Source organism: Molothrus ater, chromosome 27 (genome assembly GCF_012460135.2).
Source record: "Molothrus ater isolate BHLD 08-10-18 breed brown headed cowbird chromosome 27, BPBGC_Mater_1.1, whole genome shotgun sequence".
NCBI classification, from domain to species: domain Eukaryota; kingdom Metazoa; phylum Chordata; class Aves; order Passeriformes; family Icteridae; genus Molothrus; species Molothrus ater.
The window spans coordinates 3,986,559-4,008,113 of NC_050504.2; the positions used below are offsets into that span (position 1 = coordinate 3,986,559).

Consider the following 21,555-nt stretch of genomic DNA (forward strand, 5'->3'; position numbering starts at 1 on the left):
CCGGGGGGTGCGAGCCCATCCCGGGGGCTGTGAGCCCATTCCGAGGGCTGTGAGCCCATCCCGGGGGGTGCGAGCCCATCCCGGGGGGTGCGAGCCCATCCCGGGGCTGTGAGCCCATTCCGAGGGCTGTGAGCCCATCCCGGGGGCTGTGAGCCCATCCCGGGGCTGTGAGCCCATTCCGAGGGCTGTGAGCCCATCCCGGGGGTGCGAGCCCATCCCGGGGGTGTGAGGCCATCCCGGGGGGTGCGAGCCCATCCCGGGGGCAGTGAGCCCATCCCGGGGGGTGCGAGCCCATCCCGGGGGCTGTGAGCCCATCCCGGGGGGTGCGAGCCCATCCCGGGGGCTGTGAGCTCATCCCGGGGCTGTGAGGCCATCCCGGGGGTGTGCGTCCATCCCGGGGGCTGTCGGTCCATCCCGGGGGCTGTCGGTCCATCTTGGGGATATGGAGCCAGGGGTGTGCGTCCATCCTGGGGCTGTGGGTCCATCCCGGGGGTGAGGGCCCATCCCGGGGCTGTGGGGCTGGGGGTTGTGGGCCCATCCCGGGGATTGTGAACCCATCCCGGGGGTGTGAGCCCATCCCGAGCAGTGCGGAGCCGGGAGTATGGGTCCATCCCGGGGGTGCGAGCCCATCCTGGGGCTGTGGGTCCATCCCGGGGCTGTGGGTCCATCCCGGGGGTGCGAGCCCATCCCGGGGCTGTGGGTCCATCCCAGGGGTGTGGGTCCATCCCGGGGCTGTGGGTCCATCCCGGGGCTGTAGGTCCATCCCAGGGGTGCGAGCCCATCCCGGGCACCCCGGATCCTGCACCCGCCGTGTCCCGGGGCTGGCCACAAGCGGCAGCAGCACCGAGGGGACGCCCCGAGGGGCGGCGGGGCCGGCGGGGGGCGGCTCCCGGGGCCGCGGCCGTGGCGGCTCGGCCCTGCCCAGCGCCGGCTCCGCTCCGCGCCTGGTTGGTGCCGTCGGGGCCGGGGGCGCGGCCAGGCCGGGCCCGGCCCGGTAAAGCAGCGGCGGAGCGGGCGCGGTGGCCCCGCACCATGGAGGGGCACCTGGCGCGCTGCAAGATCGTGGTGGTGGGGGACACGCAGTGCGGCAAGACCGCGCTGCTGCACGTCTTCGCCAAGGATTGCTACCCCGAGGTGCGGGAGGGCTGCGGGAGGGCGGGCCGGGCTCCCCTCAGCTCCCCTGGGCTCACCTGTGCTCTCCCCTCATCCCCCCAGAGCTACGTGCCCACCGTCTTCGAGAACTACACGGCCAGCTTCGAGATCGACAAGCAGCGCACCGAGCTCAACATGTGGGACACCTCAGGTGGGCCGGGGGATGCGCGGGGCTGGTGGTGCTGGTCCTTGTCACCGATGGGCTCCCCGTTCCCGGAGCCGCCGGGCCGGGCCGGGGCTGGGGCAGCGGCTCCGAGCCCTGCGAGCCTCCCGGGGGCACCGGGCAGCGCCGGTAGCGCCGGGCGGGCGGGCGCTCCCTTGTCCCTGCAGCGGGAGAAGCGGCTGCGGCTGCAGCCCTGGGGCCGGAGAGAGCGGGGAGGATGGAGAGCGCTGCTGGAGGAGCGAGCCCGCAGCTCGGGAGGGATGCCCTGGTGCTGCCACAGAGCCTCGGGGGCTCTCTGGCGTCTTTTTGGCTTGGTTTGGTTTTGCCTCTTTGTGTTCTCGGCTGTGGTTCTGCTCAAAGCGCCGGGCACGGCTGTCCCAGCCCACCGAGACCCGTCCCAAACTTTGCGCCTGCTCGTGCCCCAGGGGAGGCACGAGTTGCAGGAGGAGTGCGTGATGCAGAGCTGGTAGAAATAGTGGCATCCCGCAAAGTTCTCATGCGCTTTCTAATTTATCTTTGGATCCTTTTGTACGAGCAGTGCAGCTGAATGCTGTGCTCTGCTGATGAATATACATCGTGTGCTTGCTGGTGCTCTTTCCCCATGGTCTCTTAATTTTTGGAATCCTGATGATAAATGAAGTGCTCTCAGTGTCCAAGAGCAGTAGTAAATGAAAACATGACCCAGGACTTTCTTTTCCTGTTGCTCATTCAGATTCCTTGCTGTAATTTTGCACTCATTAAATGACAGCTATAGGATTAGCATAGCTCTACCTAGAGTAGTGGCTTTACTGAGTCTTGGACTAGCCCAAACATGTCAAATATATTTGAATCTTCTTCTGGAGCTTCCTGTCCTGACCCAGGACACCTTGCTTTGCTGATTTTTATTCCCTGAGACAAAAAGGGAATTCGATTCAGCTTTGCTGGCAAGCTGTGTGCTGTGATGTGAGCCATGAGGATGCTGGCTCCTGGTGTTTGACCAGGAGCTGTGCTTGAAGCACAGAGTGGTGGTTACGTGGAAGCCCTTGCAGGGTGGCTGCTGCTGGGCTGGTTTGGAGACTCTCAGGTGTGGCCACAGTGGAACCATCCTGGCTGGTCCTGGGCTGCAGAGGGCTCCTTGGAGCTGCTCAGGTGCTCCAGGACTCAGGGGGGGTCACTGGGGTGCACATGAGTGTTCACCCCCAGCTCGTTCACCCCCGTGGCTGGGGGAGTTCAAAACTTGGACTTCTGCAGCCTTGGAGGGGGATGTGGTGGGTTATCTTTACTAGGCACTGAATGGCTTTGCTCTTGAGTATCTGTGTTTGATATAAAAAAACTTCATCTTTGCAGGGTGTAGAAGCACGTTTGAAGTGTTGTTTGCTTTTTAGGAATCCTCCAGAATGATGTGCTTTGGTCTTACAAATGTTTAAAGAAAAGGACATGATAAAAAGTCCTTAAAGGATGTATCTGGCACCTGCATCTGATGCTGTCACACGTTCATTTTTCCCCTTGTGACAAAAGATGTTTTTCCAATATTTGTCTCTGCAGCCAAAAACAAATGGACTTTGATTCTTTCTCTTTTCTCCTCTGAAAAATGTCAGACCTTTTTAACAGCTTTGCTGTAGATAGAGTTCATCAGGTAGTTTCCCAGATAGATTCCCTTTGATTTGAAATACACAGGAGCTAGTTCTTAATAAACAATCCTGCAAAGCACTAGACAGCAGTTTTCCCTGGTAATCAAACTGAAATTTTTAGCTGTAGACTGCAAACTGCTGTTGAGTTTCCACTAGCCTTCAGAGCCCTTATAAATGGGAGCTTTGGCAAAAGAAGTTTCGCACAAGAGTGGAGCTGAGCTGAGGGATCAGGAGCAGCTCATTGCCCACCCCATGGAGAATTACAGGCATTGGTGGGCACTTTCCCTTCTCTCTGGGCTACCTATTCTCTCTTTTAAGCTGCTTTTCATATTATTCATGATAAATTCCATTCCAGCAAGAGTGAAAAAGGGTGATCCTGACATGAGGAGGGGAACACTTTCTATTTTAAATGCTCTCCTTCTCTTAGATAAGTGATTGGAACTGAAACTCCCTGAGAAATCAGCTGACACCTGGAGAGAGGAGGTGGATATTGTTTTTTTTACTTTTTACCTAATTTCCCTTGCCCCATATTTAGTTGAGGAAGCAGCTGGAGACTCTGGAAGCTGCACAAGGTGAGCTGAGCATCTCTCAGCAGTGGGTGATGGGGAAAGTGCAGTCTGGCCTGGAAAACTCCCTTTGTGATGGCTGAGGGTGGCTGCAGTCTGCCTGGCCACTCAGCCATCCCCTGGTAAGCCCTGTAGAGCCCAGGCTGCTGCCTGCTCCCTGTGTCCTGTCCTCCTGTTGGAAAATGCAGCCCTTTGAGCTGAACTGACCCCTCCTAAGTGGCAAACACAGGCTGTGACATTGGCAGCTGGCAGGCAGGAGCTCCCATTAGAGGAGTATTGACACAGCGTGGATGGGAGTGATGGAGAGCTGAATGGCTCCCAAATTGTATTGGAAGCTCTGATTTTCTTTAGATGGCTTTTAACTCTTTGTCTGTTGTTTTCTGGGGCTGGAGGGTGACTCTGGAGAGGTTCCAGCACTGAGAATCCTTCAGAAGGGTGAAACCTGTGGTGCTCTGCTGGGACTCAAATGGGACTTAGATCTGGGAATGCACCAGGGAGAAAATCCCCTTGCCCAACATCTGCTGCTGCTGGTTGAGTTTCATGTTTGTTTCAGTTTGTGTCCCAGCTCAGGACACACCATGGGAGCAAAACTGCTTCAGGTGCCGTGTCACAGCAGGTCAGGAATGTCCCATGCCTGCTGTCCCCAAGTGCTACGTGCTGTTTGCTAAAGCCTCCACTGAAAAACAGTTTGGCATCCTTGGCTGTGAGGGAAGGAATGGCAGAGCTTGGATGGGGCAGGAATGGCTGCAGCTCCAGGGAGTGGCAGAGCTTGGATGGGGCAGGAATGGCTGCAGCTCCAGGGAGTGGCAGAGCCTGGATGGGGCAGGAATGGCTGCAGCTCCAGGGAATGGCAGAGCCTGGATGGGGCAGGAATGGCAGAGCCTGGATGGGGCAGGAATGGCTGCAGCTCCAGGGAGTGGCCATGCCCTGGCACCTCTGCTCCTGAGCCTTATGGAGGGCACGGTGCTTTGCTGCTCTTCTTGTTCCCGTTCTGGCAAATTCTTTTGTTGGCTGAACACGCTCAGCACAGAAACAACTCCTCTGCACAGGGCTGGGATCTGGTGGTGGGGGAAACTCCTGTTCAGTGGGATGTCTGCTGGCTTGGGAGTGCTGTTCCCAAAGGGCTGGGTGCCCCGGACCCGTCAGGAAGAGCTTTGTTCCTGGGGCAGGTGGAGGAGGGTGCTGGGCTGGTGATCATTAGCGATGCTCCGCAAGGAGTGGGCGAGTTTCGAGTTTCGTTTGAGTGCGTCAGGTCTGGGAGGAAGCATTGTTACCCCCAGGGCGTGCAGGGGCAGGGAGCTTCTCCTCAGCAAGGGAACACTTTCCCCGTGGGATCAGGGAGTGTCCCTGGGTCTGGAAGTGGAACCATTGAGGTACTGAGCAGGTAGGGAGGGCAGGGAGAGCCTTCAGTGACCAGGGCTGCCCTGCTGCCCAGGGACCTGTGCTTGGAGTGTTTCCCACCATGACCTGGCCTTGCCAGTGCACCAGTGGCAATGCCAGGTCATGGTGGGAATGACCAGTGCCCAACAGCCTGGCCCAGTGCCCTGTTCTGCAGAGCTTCCCTGGCACTGGGTGCAAGCAAAGGCAGAGAGGAGCTCAAGCCATGCTGCTGCCCGGGTTGGCAGCACTGCTGCTGGCAGCTCTGAGCTTTTACCCTGTATCTAGGTGGATTTTTTTGTTCTGTTTTCAATAATAATGGTGAGGAACCTACACTGTGCTGAGATCTTTGCTTTTGGCTCACCCCCCCATGCTGGGAGGCTCTGCCTCCTGTGCCTGTGGCCTCACAGTGCAGGCAGGCAGAGCAGGGAGTGATCTGAGGCCATTGAGTGCATCTTGGTGCATCTTTAGCTGATGCAGACTCAGCTGCAGAGCAGAGCTGCCTGCTTCTGGTAGGGACATCTTTGCCAGTGCTCTGTGGGAGAGCCAGCCTGGCATTGTGCCTTGCACAAGGTCACTGCTGCCTTGGGAAGCTGCTGGAGGGGACTGTCCTTTGTGGACCATGAGGGTGGCAGTGCCTGCTGCAGCCTGCAGCGTTGCAAAGGTCAGTGCTCGCAGGTTCAGCAGTGCCCTGCTCAGCTCAGAGCAGAGCTGTGTGCCTGCCAGCTCTCCACAGCCACTGTCTCTTCAGCAGATGTGCTTTCAAGACAAGAATAACACTGTGAATTGCAAATCCCCCTCCGCCTTCCTCTTTGCCTGTGCTCAGCAAACAGTCTGCCTTGGAATGGCCTGTGTGGGAACCCACAGGCTGTGATAACAGATCCTTCTTCTAAGGGAACTACTGAGGAATGTTGATGAGATTAGAGAGCTGAAAGGGGCTGAGTTTAGCAATGGCATCTCCATGGATGCTGGGGCTGTCCGTGCCCGGATTCCCAGTGTGCAGCTCCAGGATTGCCATGGCTGCCTCTTCCCAAGTGTAAGAACAAGTTCAGTCTCAGAAAGACTTCACTCTGAGGCAGACAGAAAATGTGGAGCTGCCCTTTCCATACCAAAAGAGCTCCTCCCATGCTTCCTGTTCAGACTGAGAACCTAAAAGCAGCATGCTTGTGTTGTGCCTCAGCACAAATATGTAGTTAATCCTAAAAATACAGCTGGGTCACATTCCCATGCAGGTCAGCAACCAGTCAGACAGAACTTTAAAGGGTTGCAGCAGAAATGCTGATACTGAAGTGGGTGGAGGATGGACCTTGAGAAGACATGACAGGGCATGACAGGGCAGGGCAGCGCCAGGAGGATCAGCTCTCTGGGCTGGGCACAGTGTGGGCCATGCTGCAATGCTCTGTGGCTCAGGGATGCAGGCTGGTTCTGCTCTCATGGTGCCTGTGGCATCACCCATCCTTTGTCCCCTCCACATCTGAGAGGCTCAAACCTCTGTGGGGCCATGAGATGTCCTGGGAGTTCTGGGGGTGCTGAGGAACATTGCCTTTAGTTAGTGACAACTGGCTGGCCCTGCTGGCTGCTGTGACCTGGTGGACAGGGAGGGATGTTCTGTGGGGTGGGTTTGTTCCCAGCTCAGGTGCAGAGCCCTTTCCCACAGCCCAGAGGTGCCCTGCTCTGCTCTGTGCCCTGCTCTGCTCTCTGCCATGCTCTGCCCTGCTCTCTGCCATGCTCTGCTCTGCTCTGTGCCCTGCTCTGCTCTCTGCCGTGCTCTGCTCTCTGCCATGCCCTGCTCTGCTCTCTGCCATGCCCTGCTCTCTGCCATGCTTTGCTCTGCTCTCTGCCATGCTCTGCTCTCCCTGCTCCTCTTGCCCCAGATTCTGAAGATAAAAATCTCCACTCCATTAAACTTTGCAAGTGTGCAGGCCCAGCCTTCCCTGTGGGAAGAAACCTTATCTGGCAGCCACATGCTTGGGGAGGGATCTAATACCTGAGTAACCCTGAAATGTGCAGCATGAGAATTGTGTCCACCCAGCCCTCAGCCCTGGTCCCTGTGTGTGCTGCCTGTGCTGCAGGAAGCTGTTGCCCCTCTGGGTCCCTGTTATACCCTGCAGAAAGGATGCCAGGCAGGTTGTGGCAATGCCAGCTGCCCTTGTGACATGGCAGGAGCACCAGGAAGGGACCTGTGACCCCCATTTGTCTCCCTGCTCAGCTGCTGCAGGCATGGAAAGGCTGGGAGGACAGTCCTGCCACTCCTGCCGTGCCAGACACCCTCTGATGTGTCACTGACACATTTTATGAAAATCCTTTCACTAGGATTTTTCTCCTGAGAAGCCTCAGGAGAAAATATAAACAATAGCTATCTGATGGCTTAGAATGTGGTCTGGAGATAGTTTAGAAACAGGTAAACTCTGCTTGGTCTCATGAATTGTTTTTACTTGATGACCAATCACAGGTCCAGCTGTGTTGAGGCTGTGAGCAGTCACAAGATTTTATCACAGTTGCTGGAGGGAGCTTTGCAGCTGAGCAAGCTTCTCTGAGCACAGGTGAGGCAGGACACAGGACTGGGATGAGGCAGAGGAGCTCAGTGCCTGTCTGAGCTGGGGATTCCTCCACTGGTAAATCCAGCAGAACAGCCTCCTCCTGAGGGGCAGGCTTCCAGTACTAAGATCTGGAGAAGGGCCCAGAAATGCCACCTCAGCCTATGCAAATACCATTGCCTTCATCCTGAAGGTGTGCCAGCTGGGCTCTTTAGTAATTCACTCATTTAGGTACCTGCATTGTAAGAATTAGGAGCAGAAGTGAATTGTCCAAGCTGATGAGCTGGGGTTTTTTTTCAGTTGTGCGCTTCCCAGAAGAGTGTTTATTCTATGTCACAGAGCAGTTTCCTCCTTTCCTACACTTCAGGGGTTTGCAGTGATGTTGCACAAGCAGGACAAATGTCAAAGTTCAGCCAGGACAGAAGGTTCTGTAAGTCCTGGGGCTCTTGACTTGCTCCTGCTTTGGCAGCTTTGGGCTCTTACCCAGAGCTTGGGTGGGATCTGTCTGGCAGAGTGCACATCCTCTGTCATCTCTAAAGGCTGCTGCTCATCTGGCACCTCTGTGTGGGGAGATGACCCAAAACTCTTTGTTTTGTCAGTGTAGTAGCCCTGTAGAAAGCTGGGATGGATTTGTGTTTCATTCCATGAAGGCTGCTCTTGGCAGTGCCTGCAGAAAGCAGCGTGTGCCTCATGCAGCACTGCTGCCTCTTTGGGGAGAGCTTCCAGTGAGCCCCCCAAGTGTGCTGCTGAGAAATTGAGGTCTTGGCAGTGCTCATCTCTGTTTTAGCCAGAGCTGGGCTGTGGGAGCCCCTTGCAGAGCAGATCATGGCTCTGCAAGCACTCTGGCTTTCCCTATTGTTGGATGGAGGGTGCCTGTGTGAGAGGCTCATCGTCTCTAGAGCAGCTAATGAGGAACAAATGGAGATTAGCACCACGATGGTAGAGGTGAAACAGCACATTTGAGTCCCCTGCCCAAGAGTGGCATCTCTGAGCTGCAGTGCCAGGCACTCCAGGATCTACCAGGCAAGGGCAAAGAGGAGCCACTCATGCTTGTTGTGTAGACAACAATGTGAATTTTATTTTTAAGCTGGTTGTAGGCTTGCTCCAGTTTTCTCTTTAATCATGAACAGATGCACTTAGGTCCTGTTTCTTGCAGACCTGAATGCCAAGTGGGAGAATGACTCATGCAGTGAAGGAAGGCTGAATCTGCAGACACACCAGCCTTGGGCTCTTGTGTGTGTGGAATTGCCAGACTCTGATCTCTGGAGTGTCTTGCTGGAGGATCTGTAAGGTGTCAAGTGCTCATAATCCATAAAACTGGAGAGCTAGAGTTGAAGGCTCTGGGTTTTTTTGGGTTGTTTAGGTGGGGTGTTTTTTGGTTTTTTTTTTGGGGGGGGGGTTGTTAGTTTGGTTTTATTTTTTTTAATTGTCAAATGCAATGAAAAAGTAATAGATGCAAAGCAGAATTTCCTGGTTCAGTAGAGATGTCTCCAGAGCAACCTGGGGATTACCTTGGCTGGGAGCAATGCAGCTCCTCTGCCCCACAGGGCAGCACTGAGGTGGGCAGGAGCTGCTGCTGCTGCTGCCTGGGAGCTAAATGCCAGCTGAGGTGCCAGGGGTGACTCCTGCTCTTTGGAGGTAATGAATGTGAAGCAAATTCTGATCTCATGAAAAAAAAAATCAGGTTCTTTACCTGCTGCTTCTCTTCCCTGAGCACGGGAGTCTCTCCTGTGGTCCCAGGTGATGAGAGCAGGATTCCTGGCAGGACTCCTGGCACTGGGGTGAGCCCATGGGGGTCCTGGGGGGTGGTGGGGGGCTGCAGCAGCCCTGAGGAGCTGGCTGGCTGCTGAGGAGCAGCAGGTTGCTATGATACAGTTTGCTGTGGCAATGTCTGTGCTGAATGAGCCAAAGCTGCCCCTACAAAAGGAGCATTCCTTGGCTGGGAGGGGGTAGATTTATCTCAAGTGTTTATGTAAAACTGAGAAGCTGCAGGGAGAGGATGTGCGTGGGAACGTTTCCTCCAGCACCAGGGCCCCTGTCTGGAGGCAGAGAGCTCTGTGTGCATGGGGGAGAGGGCAGGGCTCAGATAAAGGGCTGGGCTCATTCAGGCATGCAGATCAGCCCTGGCTCTCCTGTCTTCTGCTCTCAGCTCATGGCAAACAGAAGAGCCTGTTCAAAGGGGAGCTCAGCACTGCTGTGCTTGGTGCTGCCTGTGAAAGCAGCCCTGGGCTGGGTCATGTGGCTGTGCCATGGGGGGTGCTGTGACCCTGCCAGGTGTGACCCTGCCAGGTGTGACCCTGCCAGGTGTGACCCTGCCAGGTGTGAGCTGCAGCAGTGTGAGCCTGAGGTGAGCTCAGAAACCTCTGCACCCTGGCTCACCCTGCCTGCCTGGCATCCCTGTCCCCAGAGCTGCCCAAGATGCCACAGGGACTGGCTCCTTTCCATTAGGGAGCTTGATTTTCCCTCCAGGAAGAGGGCTGGGCTCTGCAGAGATCAGGGTGTGTCTCTTCTGTGCTTTTCCCAACCCCTTCCCTTCCCAGTGACTTTGCAGGGACAGAACCCCATCTCTCCTCAGGAGGAGCAGGGGCTGCAGGTGCCTTTGCTCCTCTGGGCTGGCTGTCAGAGCTGGAGACATCTGGAGCCAATTTTTTGGAAATCCAATTGCACATCAAATCCAGAGCACCTTGCCCTGGCTGTGTGGAGTGGCAGGGGCTGGCTGGTCACAGCCCTGGAGCTCTGCTGTTGTTGGTGCCATGGTCTGAGCAGGATGGGCAGTCCCTGGCACTGGGCAGGGTTTGGGAAGGCCCCACAAAGCCCTCAGCCTGCCCCAGGTGGGCTCTGGGCAGAGAGAGGAGCGTCAGGCTCTGCTCCCCAGGTGTTTGCAGAGCTCCAGCTGTGCTGGGGGACTGAGCCCCTGCGCACACAGGACCTGCAGAGAATCGGCCCATTCTCCTCTGGTGCCCAGCCCAGGCAGATTTCCATCCTTCCAGAAACATAAGCCACCAGCATCCATAATTCATCAGGTGCTGAATTTCACTGAGGAGCCACCTGACACCAGGGCTGCACCTTTCTCCTGGGGTGGGAAAGTGCCAGGTCCTGACATCCCAAGGAGCTGCAGCAGGAAGCAGGTCTGGCTTCCTCAGCCTAGGATGGCAATGCTGCTTTTGGGGGAGGCAGATTCAACAAGGACTCTGCTGTCTCTGTTTCCTCTTCCCACAAATAAAATCTGCTTCTCATCCCTGCAGGAAGTTTAAGTTAGTTGTTTTTGCAATATAAAACCAAAGCAGTGTTTTTAAGTAGCAGTGGGGCTGATTGCTCCATGAGTGTTTGCTGAGGTGTCTGCACTCACCAGCAGAGTGCAGGGCAAATAAAAATGCTGTGGCACAGTGACCTTACTGCCTGAAATTTGCATTGAAGGGGTGTGTGTGTGTGTGTGCACATGTGTGTGGTAGAAGCTGTGCATGATTCAGGCTGGGCTCTTTGCCTGCTCACAGAGTTCCTGTGGAATGCAGAATCATCCCCTTCCATTTATAGCTCACTCACCAAATCCTGTCACTTCTTTTGTACCAAAAAGAATCTGTCTGACTTTTTCCAGCACAAATCCAGAAAGAAGGCAATTCATTTTTACCTGCCACAAATTCTCACAACCTTTGTGAGCAAGCTCTCCTGTATAAAGATAGCAAGGGAGGATACAAACCAGCAGCAGCATTCGCTGTCTTCTCTCAGCCCCACCTTTCTGCTGTGAGGGGTGCAGCCCTGGCAGGCCAAGTGATGGAATCCAGGTGTGAGTGGTGAGCCAGGCTGAGCCCTCCTGCATCAGCAGCACTTGCCAAACTCACTGGGCAGGGAGAGGGATGCCAAACTTGCCCTTTCACTCTGTCAATGGGTAAATATAAGAAGCAAGGACAAAACATCTGACTTCCATGCCTAAACAAAGGAACTAACATCCTCTGCCAATCCAGCTCTGGTGAACCTTATGGCATGTGGTCTCTTTCAAACCAGAACTTTATTTTAACACTGACGCCGCTCCTCTCCGCAGGCTCGGCCTACTACGACAACGTGCGGCCCTTGGCCTACCCCGACTCGGACGCCGTGCTCATCTGCTTTGACATCAGCCGCCCTGAGACCCTGGACAGTGTGCTCAAAAAGGTGAGTGCCAGCAGCCAGAGGGGTGCTCTGCCCCACCATGGTGTCCCTGTGCCCTGAGGCTCTCCTCAGGGTCAGAGCTCTGGCCCCTGTCTCGGTTGCTGTTGTGAATTGCTGCCCCAGGATGTGCAGGGTGTCTCTGCTTCGGCCCACGTGGCTGAAGAACGAGTGTAGACTCTTCAGTTTTCGGTCTTGAGCTTGTTTATCAATTCTTATCTATAAAATTTTCTTTCTGCCCATCTGAGATCTGCTCAGCAGGGCAGCCACAGGCACTCTGACCACCCCCGAGGCGGTGCCGTCCCTCTGCACCACAAACCATGTACAACATATCTACACTTAATTCCCAATACCTATCACCCATGCCAGACAGTGCGCTTCTACTCTAAACCAGTGCCAAAGTGCCAACATCACTGCAGAAAATGGAGAACAAGAAGAAGAAGAAAGGCTGGACACGCCCAAGTTTCTCCATCTTGTCCCCCTAACCTCCATACCAAAAATCCTAAAATCTACATTTTCACCATGTGATAATTTTATTATTATACTATGCAAACCTCTGTGACTTTCAGGTCCTCATACAAAGTTGGTAACCCGCTCCAGGGGTCAAATCAAATCCCCCGGTGCTCTTGGCTGTGTGCCAGGGTCTCTGAGCCCCCCGGCAGGGTCCTGGCAACTCTGGACACCCAGAGGGATGCACTGAGTTCTGACACCCCTGTAGTCATAAAGATATGAAAAGGTCTAATCCTGTCCTTTGAAATACTGCGTTTTTAAAAGTTAACAGTAATGTTGTTCTTCTAAAAACTGCATTTTCAGACAACAATAATAACAATAATATGTGGTGGTGCTTGCAGGGGTCCCAGGACGAGGGAAGAGATGAGAATCTTGACTCCATGTTTCAGAAGGCTGATTTATTATTTTGATATATATTATATTAAAAGAAAATGATATACTAAAACTATACTAAAAGAATAGAAGAAAGGATTTCATCAGAAGGCTTGAAAGGAAAGGAATGGAATGGAATGATAATAAAATCTTGTGACTGACCAGAGTCCGAGACAGCTGGACTGTGATTGGCCACTAATTAAAAACAACCACATGAGACCAATCACAGATCCACCTGTTGCATTCCACAGCAGCAGATAATTACATTTTGTTTCTGAGGCCTCTCAGCTTCTCAGCAGAAAGAGTCCTAACAAAAGGATTTTTCATAAAACATGTCTGTGACAATAATAATATAATTTCTTAGTAGGTTTTGGCCATAAAAAATAGAAAAATATATAAACTAATACTGTGAAAGAAATTGTAGACTTTAAAATTAAACACTTGACAACATCTTTTTAGGATTTGTGTTTCACAGCTGGGACCTGATCCTGCAAAAAAAACCAATTTCTGTTATGCAAGTGGACTTCTAAACTGTAAGCCTAGGCTGTAAAATTAAAATCGTGCTATCTATTTCACAAGGGTTTGGCCTCAAATGGTAGAACCTTGCCAGAGATTTCTTCTTTAAATAGATTTATGAGAATGTCTGGCCCCATGGCCTTGCCTGGAGTTCCTGTGCTCAGAGGAGGAAGATCAGGTGCTCTGCTTGGTCCGTGCAGAATGCAAGATATTTCCATTTGGGAGGAACCTAGGGGGTGGTGGCAGCTTGCAGCATGTGTGTGGGGTCTGTGTTCACAGCTACAAATGTGGGGGCAGAGGGAAACGCTGGCATTTGTTCTGTTTTCCATCAAGACCTTGGAAGATCTCTGTCAGCAGAACCAGCAGTGGCTGTGGATGGCCTGCAGCAGCTGGGAAGGAGCCTCTGGTGCCTGTTTCCAAGCAAGCAGAGTGCTCAGCTTTTTGGCTCTCCCCTCAGTTCAGCATCTGCATGGTGAAAGAGACAGCAATCAGTTCTCTAGAGCTCGTCAACAGAAATGATGAGCTGTGGTGCTGAATTTGAAGTGAATTATTGAGATGAGATGGCACAATGCCACTGGCCTGGAGAGCAGGCAGGGCCCTAAGCCTGCTCTGGCACTGGGGGCAGCTGAGAGTTTCCTACCTGCTCCTTTCAGCAGAGCTGATATTCCAGCTGGCAGGTCCCAGAGAGCCTCACAGGGCTGGGGATCTGCTGTGGAGCACCCCTGGCTGGTCACCCGTGGGTCACTTCTGGGAGAGGGTCCCACACAAGGCTTTCCTCTGAAGTGGAGTGGAGTGCAGCAGCCCCAAATGCTGCTCAGAGGAAGGAGGGTAAGTGGTTTCCTGACTGCATCCCTTGGTGCTGGCTGTGCCCTGCTTCCTCCCATGCATTCAGGGAGCCGTGGTTCTGCTGTGCAGGACAGCATCTGGCAGCTGCATCCTGTCCTGAGGGGCTGGCGTCTCGTTTGTGACACTCTCTGAGACACCAAGGCATGAAAAGCACCACAGAGCAGCAGCTCCCATGGCTGTTCTGCTCAGAGAGCCCCAGGGCTGGGATGGCCACGGCCTGGCCATGTCCCATTGTGCTGCCTGGCCTCTTGGCCTCTCCACATTTTGCCAAACGTTGTGCTGAAGCAAGTGCCTCTTACTCAGCTGCTGGGAGGGCTGAGAAGTGGATCTTTGTCTCAGGAGTGTCCTGCTGAGGGGACAAAGACCCTTCAGATAAATTGGTCAATGGCTCAGTGTTGGCTTCCAGAGCAGGTCCTGGGTACCAAGCAGGCTGGGTGGAGGGAGGGTGTTTCATGTGGACTCAAAGAATTTCACTGCTCAGCTGGGGAGTCAGCAGAATAATAATGCAAGTGAATCACTTGTACCTTAATGAAATACAAACCCCTCAATAATTAGGTGGGGCTGGGAGTTATTTGTCTCTCTGCACACTCTTCATGTGAGTCCACCCTGCTCAGTGCATGGCTTTCCCTGTACAGCCTCACAGATGTTTTGAGTGCTGCTAGGCAATGTTTTTTTGATATGGTAACTTAAAATAAACCCTAAATCCCAGGGGATTTCATAAGTGCCTCCGAGTAGATGCCTTGTTTCCTTTGGTGCAGGCTCACAGCCTTATGGCAGTGAGGAAAATTCCTAAGACACCATGAAGCTGAAATGGGTTTTAGCTTGTGATATCAGGCAAATAAGGAAAATAACATTTCCTGTTCAAGCCTCAGGCAAAAATCCAGCAGAGGAAATCTTTATTAATGCTTCCCCTCTGATGCCTGGGCTGCTGTACAGCGTGTACAGTCGAAGGGGCAGAGGCATCTGAGGGAGTGCAAGCAAGCAGCTCTGCCTTTCATGCAGAACAAGATTTCATGGAGTGGTGCTTTGGTTCTGACAAGTCTTGACAGCACAGCAGGGTTTGGGCTCCCAGAGGTGTCAGTCATGCAGGAAGAGGTCACAGTTCTCTCCATGGAACAGGGAGCCCTGTGTCACTGCAGAGACCTCTGCCAGGTGTGAACAGACCTTGTAGCTCAAATCCTTCACATAAATTAGAGTGAAAGCTCTAAAAGAAGTGGGTCTGTCTGTTCATTGTGAGGTTGTGTAGGTCTGTGGCTACAGCACCACGACCTCCAGCACCCTGCCCAGGGGCTGGGGGTGCCTGAGTCCTGGGGCAAGCAGATACCTGGAGGTAACTAAGACAATCTCCTGATAGGAAATGAGATTTTTCATATTTTGCAGTTGCTTTGGTCTGATACTGGTTGAATGACATTTGGGTGGTTTTTAGCCCTCCCTTCTCCATGAGGGTTGGACACTGGGCTTGGTGGCTTGGTTTTCTCTTTCTGCTTCTAATTGCCCAGGGTGTACCTTAACCCTGAGTTATTGCAGCAGGAAATTGCTAATTCCAAGTGACACTTTAGCTGGGGGTAATCTCTATTTATTATCTGCTTTCTACTTCAGCACCACTAGATAAGTAACTGGGGCATTGACATGCTGATGGAGCTGTGCAGGTCTCCCCCAGGGGGAGGTCACAGGTGATGGATTTATTTACTGCTGCAGACACAGCTGACATCAGCCATTCACTCTGGGAGCTCTGAAAAGAATCATTTATATGAAGGACATGGATGTTTGCCCTGGCCTTCTCTTTCCATTGCTTCAATTCTTAATTTCCCTGGCTATAGCTATGCTCTGAACATCATAATGTCTTTAACAGGTGGCTCCCATTAATGAATAGTGTGTGAGTGTGCAAAGAGCTCTCCACTGGCCCTGTTGACCCCTTGGGGTCCCAGATTTGAGCAATAATCTGGAACAGGCAGGCATGAAAGGTACTCTGGCCATTCCCATCCTTGCCCTTGGCAGTCATTAAAGAGCCCTGATGTGCTAATCAGCGTTTGACCAGTTGTGTGGAAAAACCACACCCACCAGAACCTGTTCTTTCCTCCACAGTGGCAAGGGGAGACACAGGAGTTCTGCCCCAACGCCAAGATCGTGCTGGTGGGCTGCAAGCTGGACATGAGGACAGACCTCAACACCCTGAGGGAGCTCTCCAAGCAGCGCCTCATCCCTGTGACACACGAGCAGGTGGGTTTGGGCAGTGCCCAGGGCGGGGACAGCTGTGCCCTGTCACCCACTGCACCCAGGCAGCTGCTTTGGTCGTGGCTCAGAGCTGCTCATGTTTCCACCACTCTTGTGCCCAGCTCTGGAAGACCCAATTCCTGATGCTCTGCTGGGCAGCCACCCAGTTAGTAGCCAAAAAAGTCATTCCTTAAAGCAGGTGGCTTTGACAAGTTGGGCTGGCTAAAGGGGAACGTTGTCCTCTGCATCTCCAGTTCAGTGCAGCTCTTTCTGCTCCCAGTGACTCCTGCTTGGGGCAAAACTGCAGGGGGGGAAGAAACCACAGCTGGGGGCTGAGAGGCTGCTGCCAGTGGCCTCCAGAGTGAGCAGTGGGTTTGGGCAGTGCCCAGGGCAGGGACAGCTGTGCCCTGTCACCCACTGCACCCAGGCCTTGGTCTGCAGCTGCTTTGGTCGTGGCTCAGAGCTGCTCCTGTTTCCACCACTTTTGTCCCCAGCTCTGGAAGACCCTGACTTATTCCTGATGCTCTGCTGGGCAACCACCCAGTTAGTAGCCAAAAAAGTCATTCCTCAAAGCAGGTGGGAGTGCCTGATTTGACAAGCTGGACTGGCTACAGGGGAGTGTTGTTCTTCTGCATCTCCCGTTCAGTGCAGCTCTTTCTGCTCCCAGTGACTCCCAGTGACTTCAGGTTTGCTGATAAATGAAATTAGACATTGAAAGATGAAAGAAACAATGGGGAAGAAAACCCCTAAATTCCATAAGAATTAAAAATTAAAAGGGAGGGTTATACATTAGAGGGAAGTCTTTGGTATCAGGTGTATTGGGAAGTCTGTACCTCTCAAGTACCTCCGCCATTGGGGAAAGAGAGAGGAAAATGTGGGAAATTGGGATAAAAAGGAGGCTGAGTCCTCCAAAAATTGGAGAGATCCCAAGGCAATGCCCCATGGCCTCTCCCTTTATTCAAATAAAGTAAAAGTACTCCTCTGCCTCCTTTTTGGACACAAACCTCTGATGTTTGTGGGTTAATTTTCCTAACGATATTCATTTGAATGACCATTTTAATGTGAAAAGCTAATCATAAAACCCGCATTTTGTGGATCGATTTTCCTTACGACATTCATTTTCACGGACATTTTAATGCGAAAAGCCACTAAAACACCCATGTTTTACACGTGCTCCTTGGTGCCCTAACCCCGTTGCCCTCCCTGCTGCTCTCTCCGGCTGCAGGGCAGCGCGCTGGCTCGGCAGATTGGGGCAGTGGCCTATGCAGAGTGCTCCTCCAAGGTGTCAGAGAACAGCGTGAGGGACGTGTTCCACCTGACCACGCTGGCCTCGGTCAACAGGGTGCACAAGAACCTGAAACGCAGCAACTCCAAACGGGGACTGAAGCGGGCGTCACAGATGCCTGGCAGGACAGACTTCCTGAGTGACACAGAGATCAGGAAAGACCGAGCCAAGAGCTGCTCCATCATGTGAGGAACGGGCTGTAAATAACGCGTGTGTGTTGTCCATTTGTACAGTAAGTGGCTGAGGCAAGGGCGTGGTGCTGGCTGCAGGAGCTGGCCTGCCTTTCCAAAGCCTTTTTCTCAGTCTCTAGGGCTGAGCAAAGGTGCCAGCTGCAAGCAGGGCTGCACGAGTTGCCCTGCACTTTGGAGACTTTCTGCTGCTGTGCAGATTGCTTGGGATGAAGGAACCACTTGGCAGAGGAGGATTCGGGTGCTGGAAGGTTCGTGGCTGGGTGAAACAAACTCCAAGGGAGCAATGCCATGTGTGTGTGCCACCCTCCCGTACCCACAGCCCAGGCCCTGCCCCTGTGCAGCTGTACAGCACACACAGCGTGGGCTGGGGGCTCTGTGGGACCTGGGCCGGAGCAGGAGGGGGATTGGGAGCAGCAGAGTGTGACCAGGAGAAGGCATTCCCTCCAATCTTCCTTCAGAAGGGAAATGATGTTTGAGGTGATGCTGTTTGGACAGCAAGTGCCATGGAAGGTGCAGGTCTGGGCCAGAGCTGAGAGGGAGGGCTGGGAAGGAACCTCAACCTGATGAGACACCACAGCAGCCCACCTCCTGTAAAGAGAACAGAAGATGTCTCTTGCCACAGCATTTCAGATACTCAAACTGCATCTGCAATGCAGCCAAGTGGATCTGGCTCCAAGGGAGAGGTGTGTCCCACTGGATGCATCCTGAGAATCGTGGTTCCCTCCAGCAAGCAAATGCCCCTGGGGAGCTTTGCTGACACCTGGGCACTCCCTGGGCTCTGCCCCTGCCCTGCACACACGGCTCCCACCAAGAGCTGCAATAACAATCCATATCGTGCTCCCCACCCACTTCCAGCTGCAGGTTGTGTTGCATGGTGCTGTGTTTGTCTGGTATTGATGAGGAAAATGCCTTTATGCATATCTGCACCCTGTCTCTGCTGTGGCAGTGGGAGAGGAGGTGCTCCCTGCCCTTGTGCCTTGCTGTCTGGCCTCCTCCCAGCATCTCCCATTGCTTCTGCTGCTGCCCCCTCTGAATGCCTTTGATGACAGTATTAGCCTGGGCTTCATGTCACATGGACACTTTATGGAGAAATAGAATCTGCTCTGTTGCCAGATCCAACTGTGTCTATGGGCTACAGGAAAAATAAACATGATTGGAAAATCTGTTGGTGCTTGGCTGTGTTCATTTTTAACTCAAACCACACATCCTCTCAAAATCTCTTACTGCTCAACTTACCTTTGTATCCTGATGTCTCTCTCCAGCTCTTGAAATACACTCGTGCACCCTCTTCAGTGAAAAACCCAGAGGATTTATCTGCATGCATTCATTTTGGAGCTGAAACACCTGCCTTGAACAGCCTCTCCCTGTGTCCTGATTCCTGCAATGTTGTGCAGCATTCGCAGGTTGTCTGTGCCTGATTCAGCAGCCTGAGCTGCCAGGAGCTGTCTCTGTCCTTTTAGCTCTTGACTCAATATTTCGTGTCTGCTCTCACACCCAGCTGCACAGTGAAGGCATTTTGGAGAATTTTGGAGCTGCTGATTTACCAGCACCAGAAAAGCTCCAGCAGTGACTGGACACTTGTGCTGTGAGCAGGATGAAAGAGAGCATGAAAACCCCATCTGCAGTCTGGGAGGAGAAAGAACTGAGCAATGCAGTGTGTGGAGAGCAGCCCTCAGCATCTTGATGCTTTTCTTGCACTCTCTGGGCTCCTCAGAGCCTTTGCAAACCTTGTTGGACAGAACCAGATCCCAAATCTTGGATTGTAGAGGCACACAGGAGTCACTGCCCACTCCTCAGAACCTGTTTGCAGGTGTTCTCACCATCCCCATGTCCCACAGCCACTGGGGCTTCCTTCTTTCCCCATCCCACAGCAAGTGCAGTCCCTTTCACTGTGCTCTAGCAGCTTTCAGGCTTCTGAATTTAATGTGCCAGTCCCTACAGAAGCAGTTTGAATTTAATGTGCCAGTCCCTACAGAAGCAGTTTGAATTTAATGTGCCAGTCCCTACAAAAGCAGTTCCTGGGTCACTGATCAGTTTAAACTTGTGCTGGCTCTATCTTAACTTGCTAGCTCATCCTGTAAGCAAATTTTAATTCCAGGATCCATCCTGAGGGGCTGTGCAGGGCAGCACCCCCTCCCTGAGGGCTGTCACCACCACTGCAGAACTGGCACAGCACATCAGGCTCAGCTTCCCAAGGCTCAGCTTCCCAAGGCCCAGCTCAGGGAGCTGTGGGAGCCCCAGTTCCAGTGCACAAAAAGGATGGGATCTTCCTTGAAAACTTCTTGTTCTGGTTTCATTAATTTATTTTCTGTGCTGAAGGGAAGGGTCATTTCTGATGACAGAAACAGCTTTAACTGGCCTGTGGTATGAAATTAATGATATTGGAGTGAAAGGAATTTGTGCCCAGCTGCTTCTAGAACAGCCAAAAAAAATTACAAAAATAAATTTATATCAGCCAAAACAATGTGCATTCTGCCAGAGTGAGCAGGAGCAGACTGAGATGCAGACATGTCCAGAGGAGGTTTGGACACAGAAATGTGCAGATCATGAGGTGCTAATGAAAGCCAAAATGCAAATGCTGCCACAGCTGAGCTGAACCCAAAGCATTCATCTGTCAGCCTTGAATACAACCCAGACATGAACTGCTGGGAGCCTTTCTTGGAGGCTTGGGCTTGTGGCTTCAGAGTGGGATTGAATTCTGGGCAAATGAGTGTCCCTGTCCCCTTCTCTGCCCCTCCCCAGAGGACTCCAAGGCTGCTCTCTGCAGCCACAATTCAGCAAGCAGCTTAATATTCAGGCACTTGCTTCTCCACCAGCTTTCTTGTCTGATAAAGAGTGTTTGGGCTCTCACAGTAGCTCATTTAACCAGACTTTTCAAAGGAGCTCCTCTCCCTCACTCTCCTTCTCTACAGAGGAATAAACAAGACAAAACAGGAAGCAAAATCAAAAGAAGAATAGAAAAGGCAAAAAACCAAAAGAATAAAGTCTGAAGGAGAAAAGGAGAGCCACAGGACAGACCAGGTGAACCCATTGTTGGGTCCCCTCTCCCCCAAACCAAAACAAAGCCTGCTGGGAGAAGTTTGGGAGTCTTTTATGTGTGTGTATACATATATTATATATATATATATATATATAAAGATATAGATGTATAGATAGATATAGATATATATAAAGATTATATATATACATCATATATAATGTCTGTATATATATTATATATATACATGTATATATACATATATAGGATATATATATGCACTGTATATGTCTATATATATGAAAAATATATAAATAGGGGTAGATAGAAAAGTAGTAAATGGAAGTTTTGGGATTGTCAGCATGGGAACAGCTCCAAAGCACCTGCTGAAGTTACTGGCAGATAATTCAGGATAAAAAAAGCAGCAGTAGATGTGTGGGGAATGTGGCCATGGCCCTCACTCCCAAGCATCGCAGTTCTGTCCAAAAGCACCAGGTAACCCAAAAATGGGGCAAGCCTTGGACCCACAAACAGGGGATGCAGGAGCCACACAGACTCAAGCTGCAGCAAGGGAAATTTAGGTTGGATATCAGGAAGAAGTTTTTTACAGAAAGGTGATAAAGTTCTGGAATGTTCTGCCCGGGGAGGTGGTGGAGTCCCCATCCCTGGAGGTGTTTAACAAAGCCTGGATGTGGCACTGGGTGCCAGGGTTGAGTTGAGCTGTTGGGGCTGGGTTGGACTCGATGATCTTAAAGGTCTTTTCCAATCTGGTGATTCTGTAATTCTGTGGATTTTGTGAATTCTGTAAATTCTGTGCTGCTGCAGAGCTCCCCAGAGGCACAGCCAAGGAGCTGCCTGGCTCGGGCAGATGAGTCAGCACAGGAAAGAGAGAAACAAAAACAAGCAGATGGAAGAAATGGAACTGACACATGAAACACACAACAACTGAGGAGGACTTGAGGCCCCTAATTAGTGCCTGCAGGAAAATTAATGAGCAGCACTGCCAGTGCAGGTGTCCTGCCAAAAAAAGCATTCCCCAGCCGTGGGGAGCAGAGCAGGGACAGCCAGGGACAGGCAGCTGTAGGAATGTGTCCCC

At 52.6% G+C, this 21,555-nt stretch overlaps 1 protein-coding gene across 1 annotated transcript; it reads left to right on the top strand.

Annotated features, from left to right (window-relative positions):
• The first annotated feature begins 956 nt into the window (after positions 1–956).
• On the top strand, positions 957–18,645 carry RND2 (Rho family GTPase 2). The gene is made up of 5 exons (XM_036399072.2): positions 957–1,134; positions 1,216–1,303; positions 11,445–11,554; positions 15,878–16,012; positions 17,232–18,645. Exons 1-5 carry the CDS (start codon positions 1,033–1,035, stop codon positions 17,478–17,480), a joined length of 684 nt encoding a protein of 227 aa, XP_036254965.1. The 5' UTR covers positions 957–1,032; the 3' UTR covers positions 17,481–18,645.
• Positions 18,646–21,555: the final 2,910 nt, after the last annotated feature.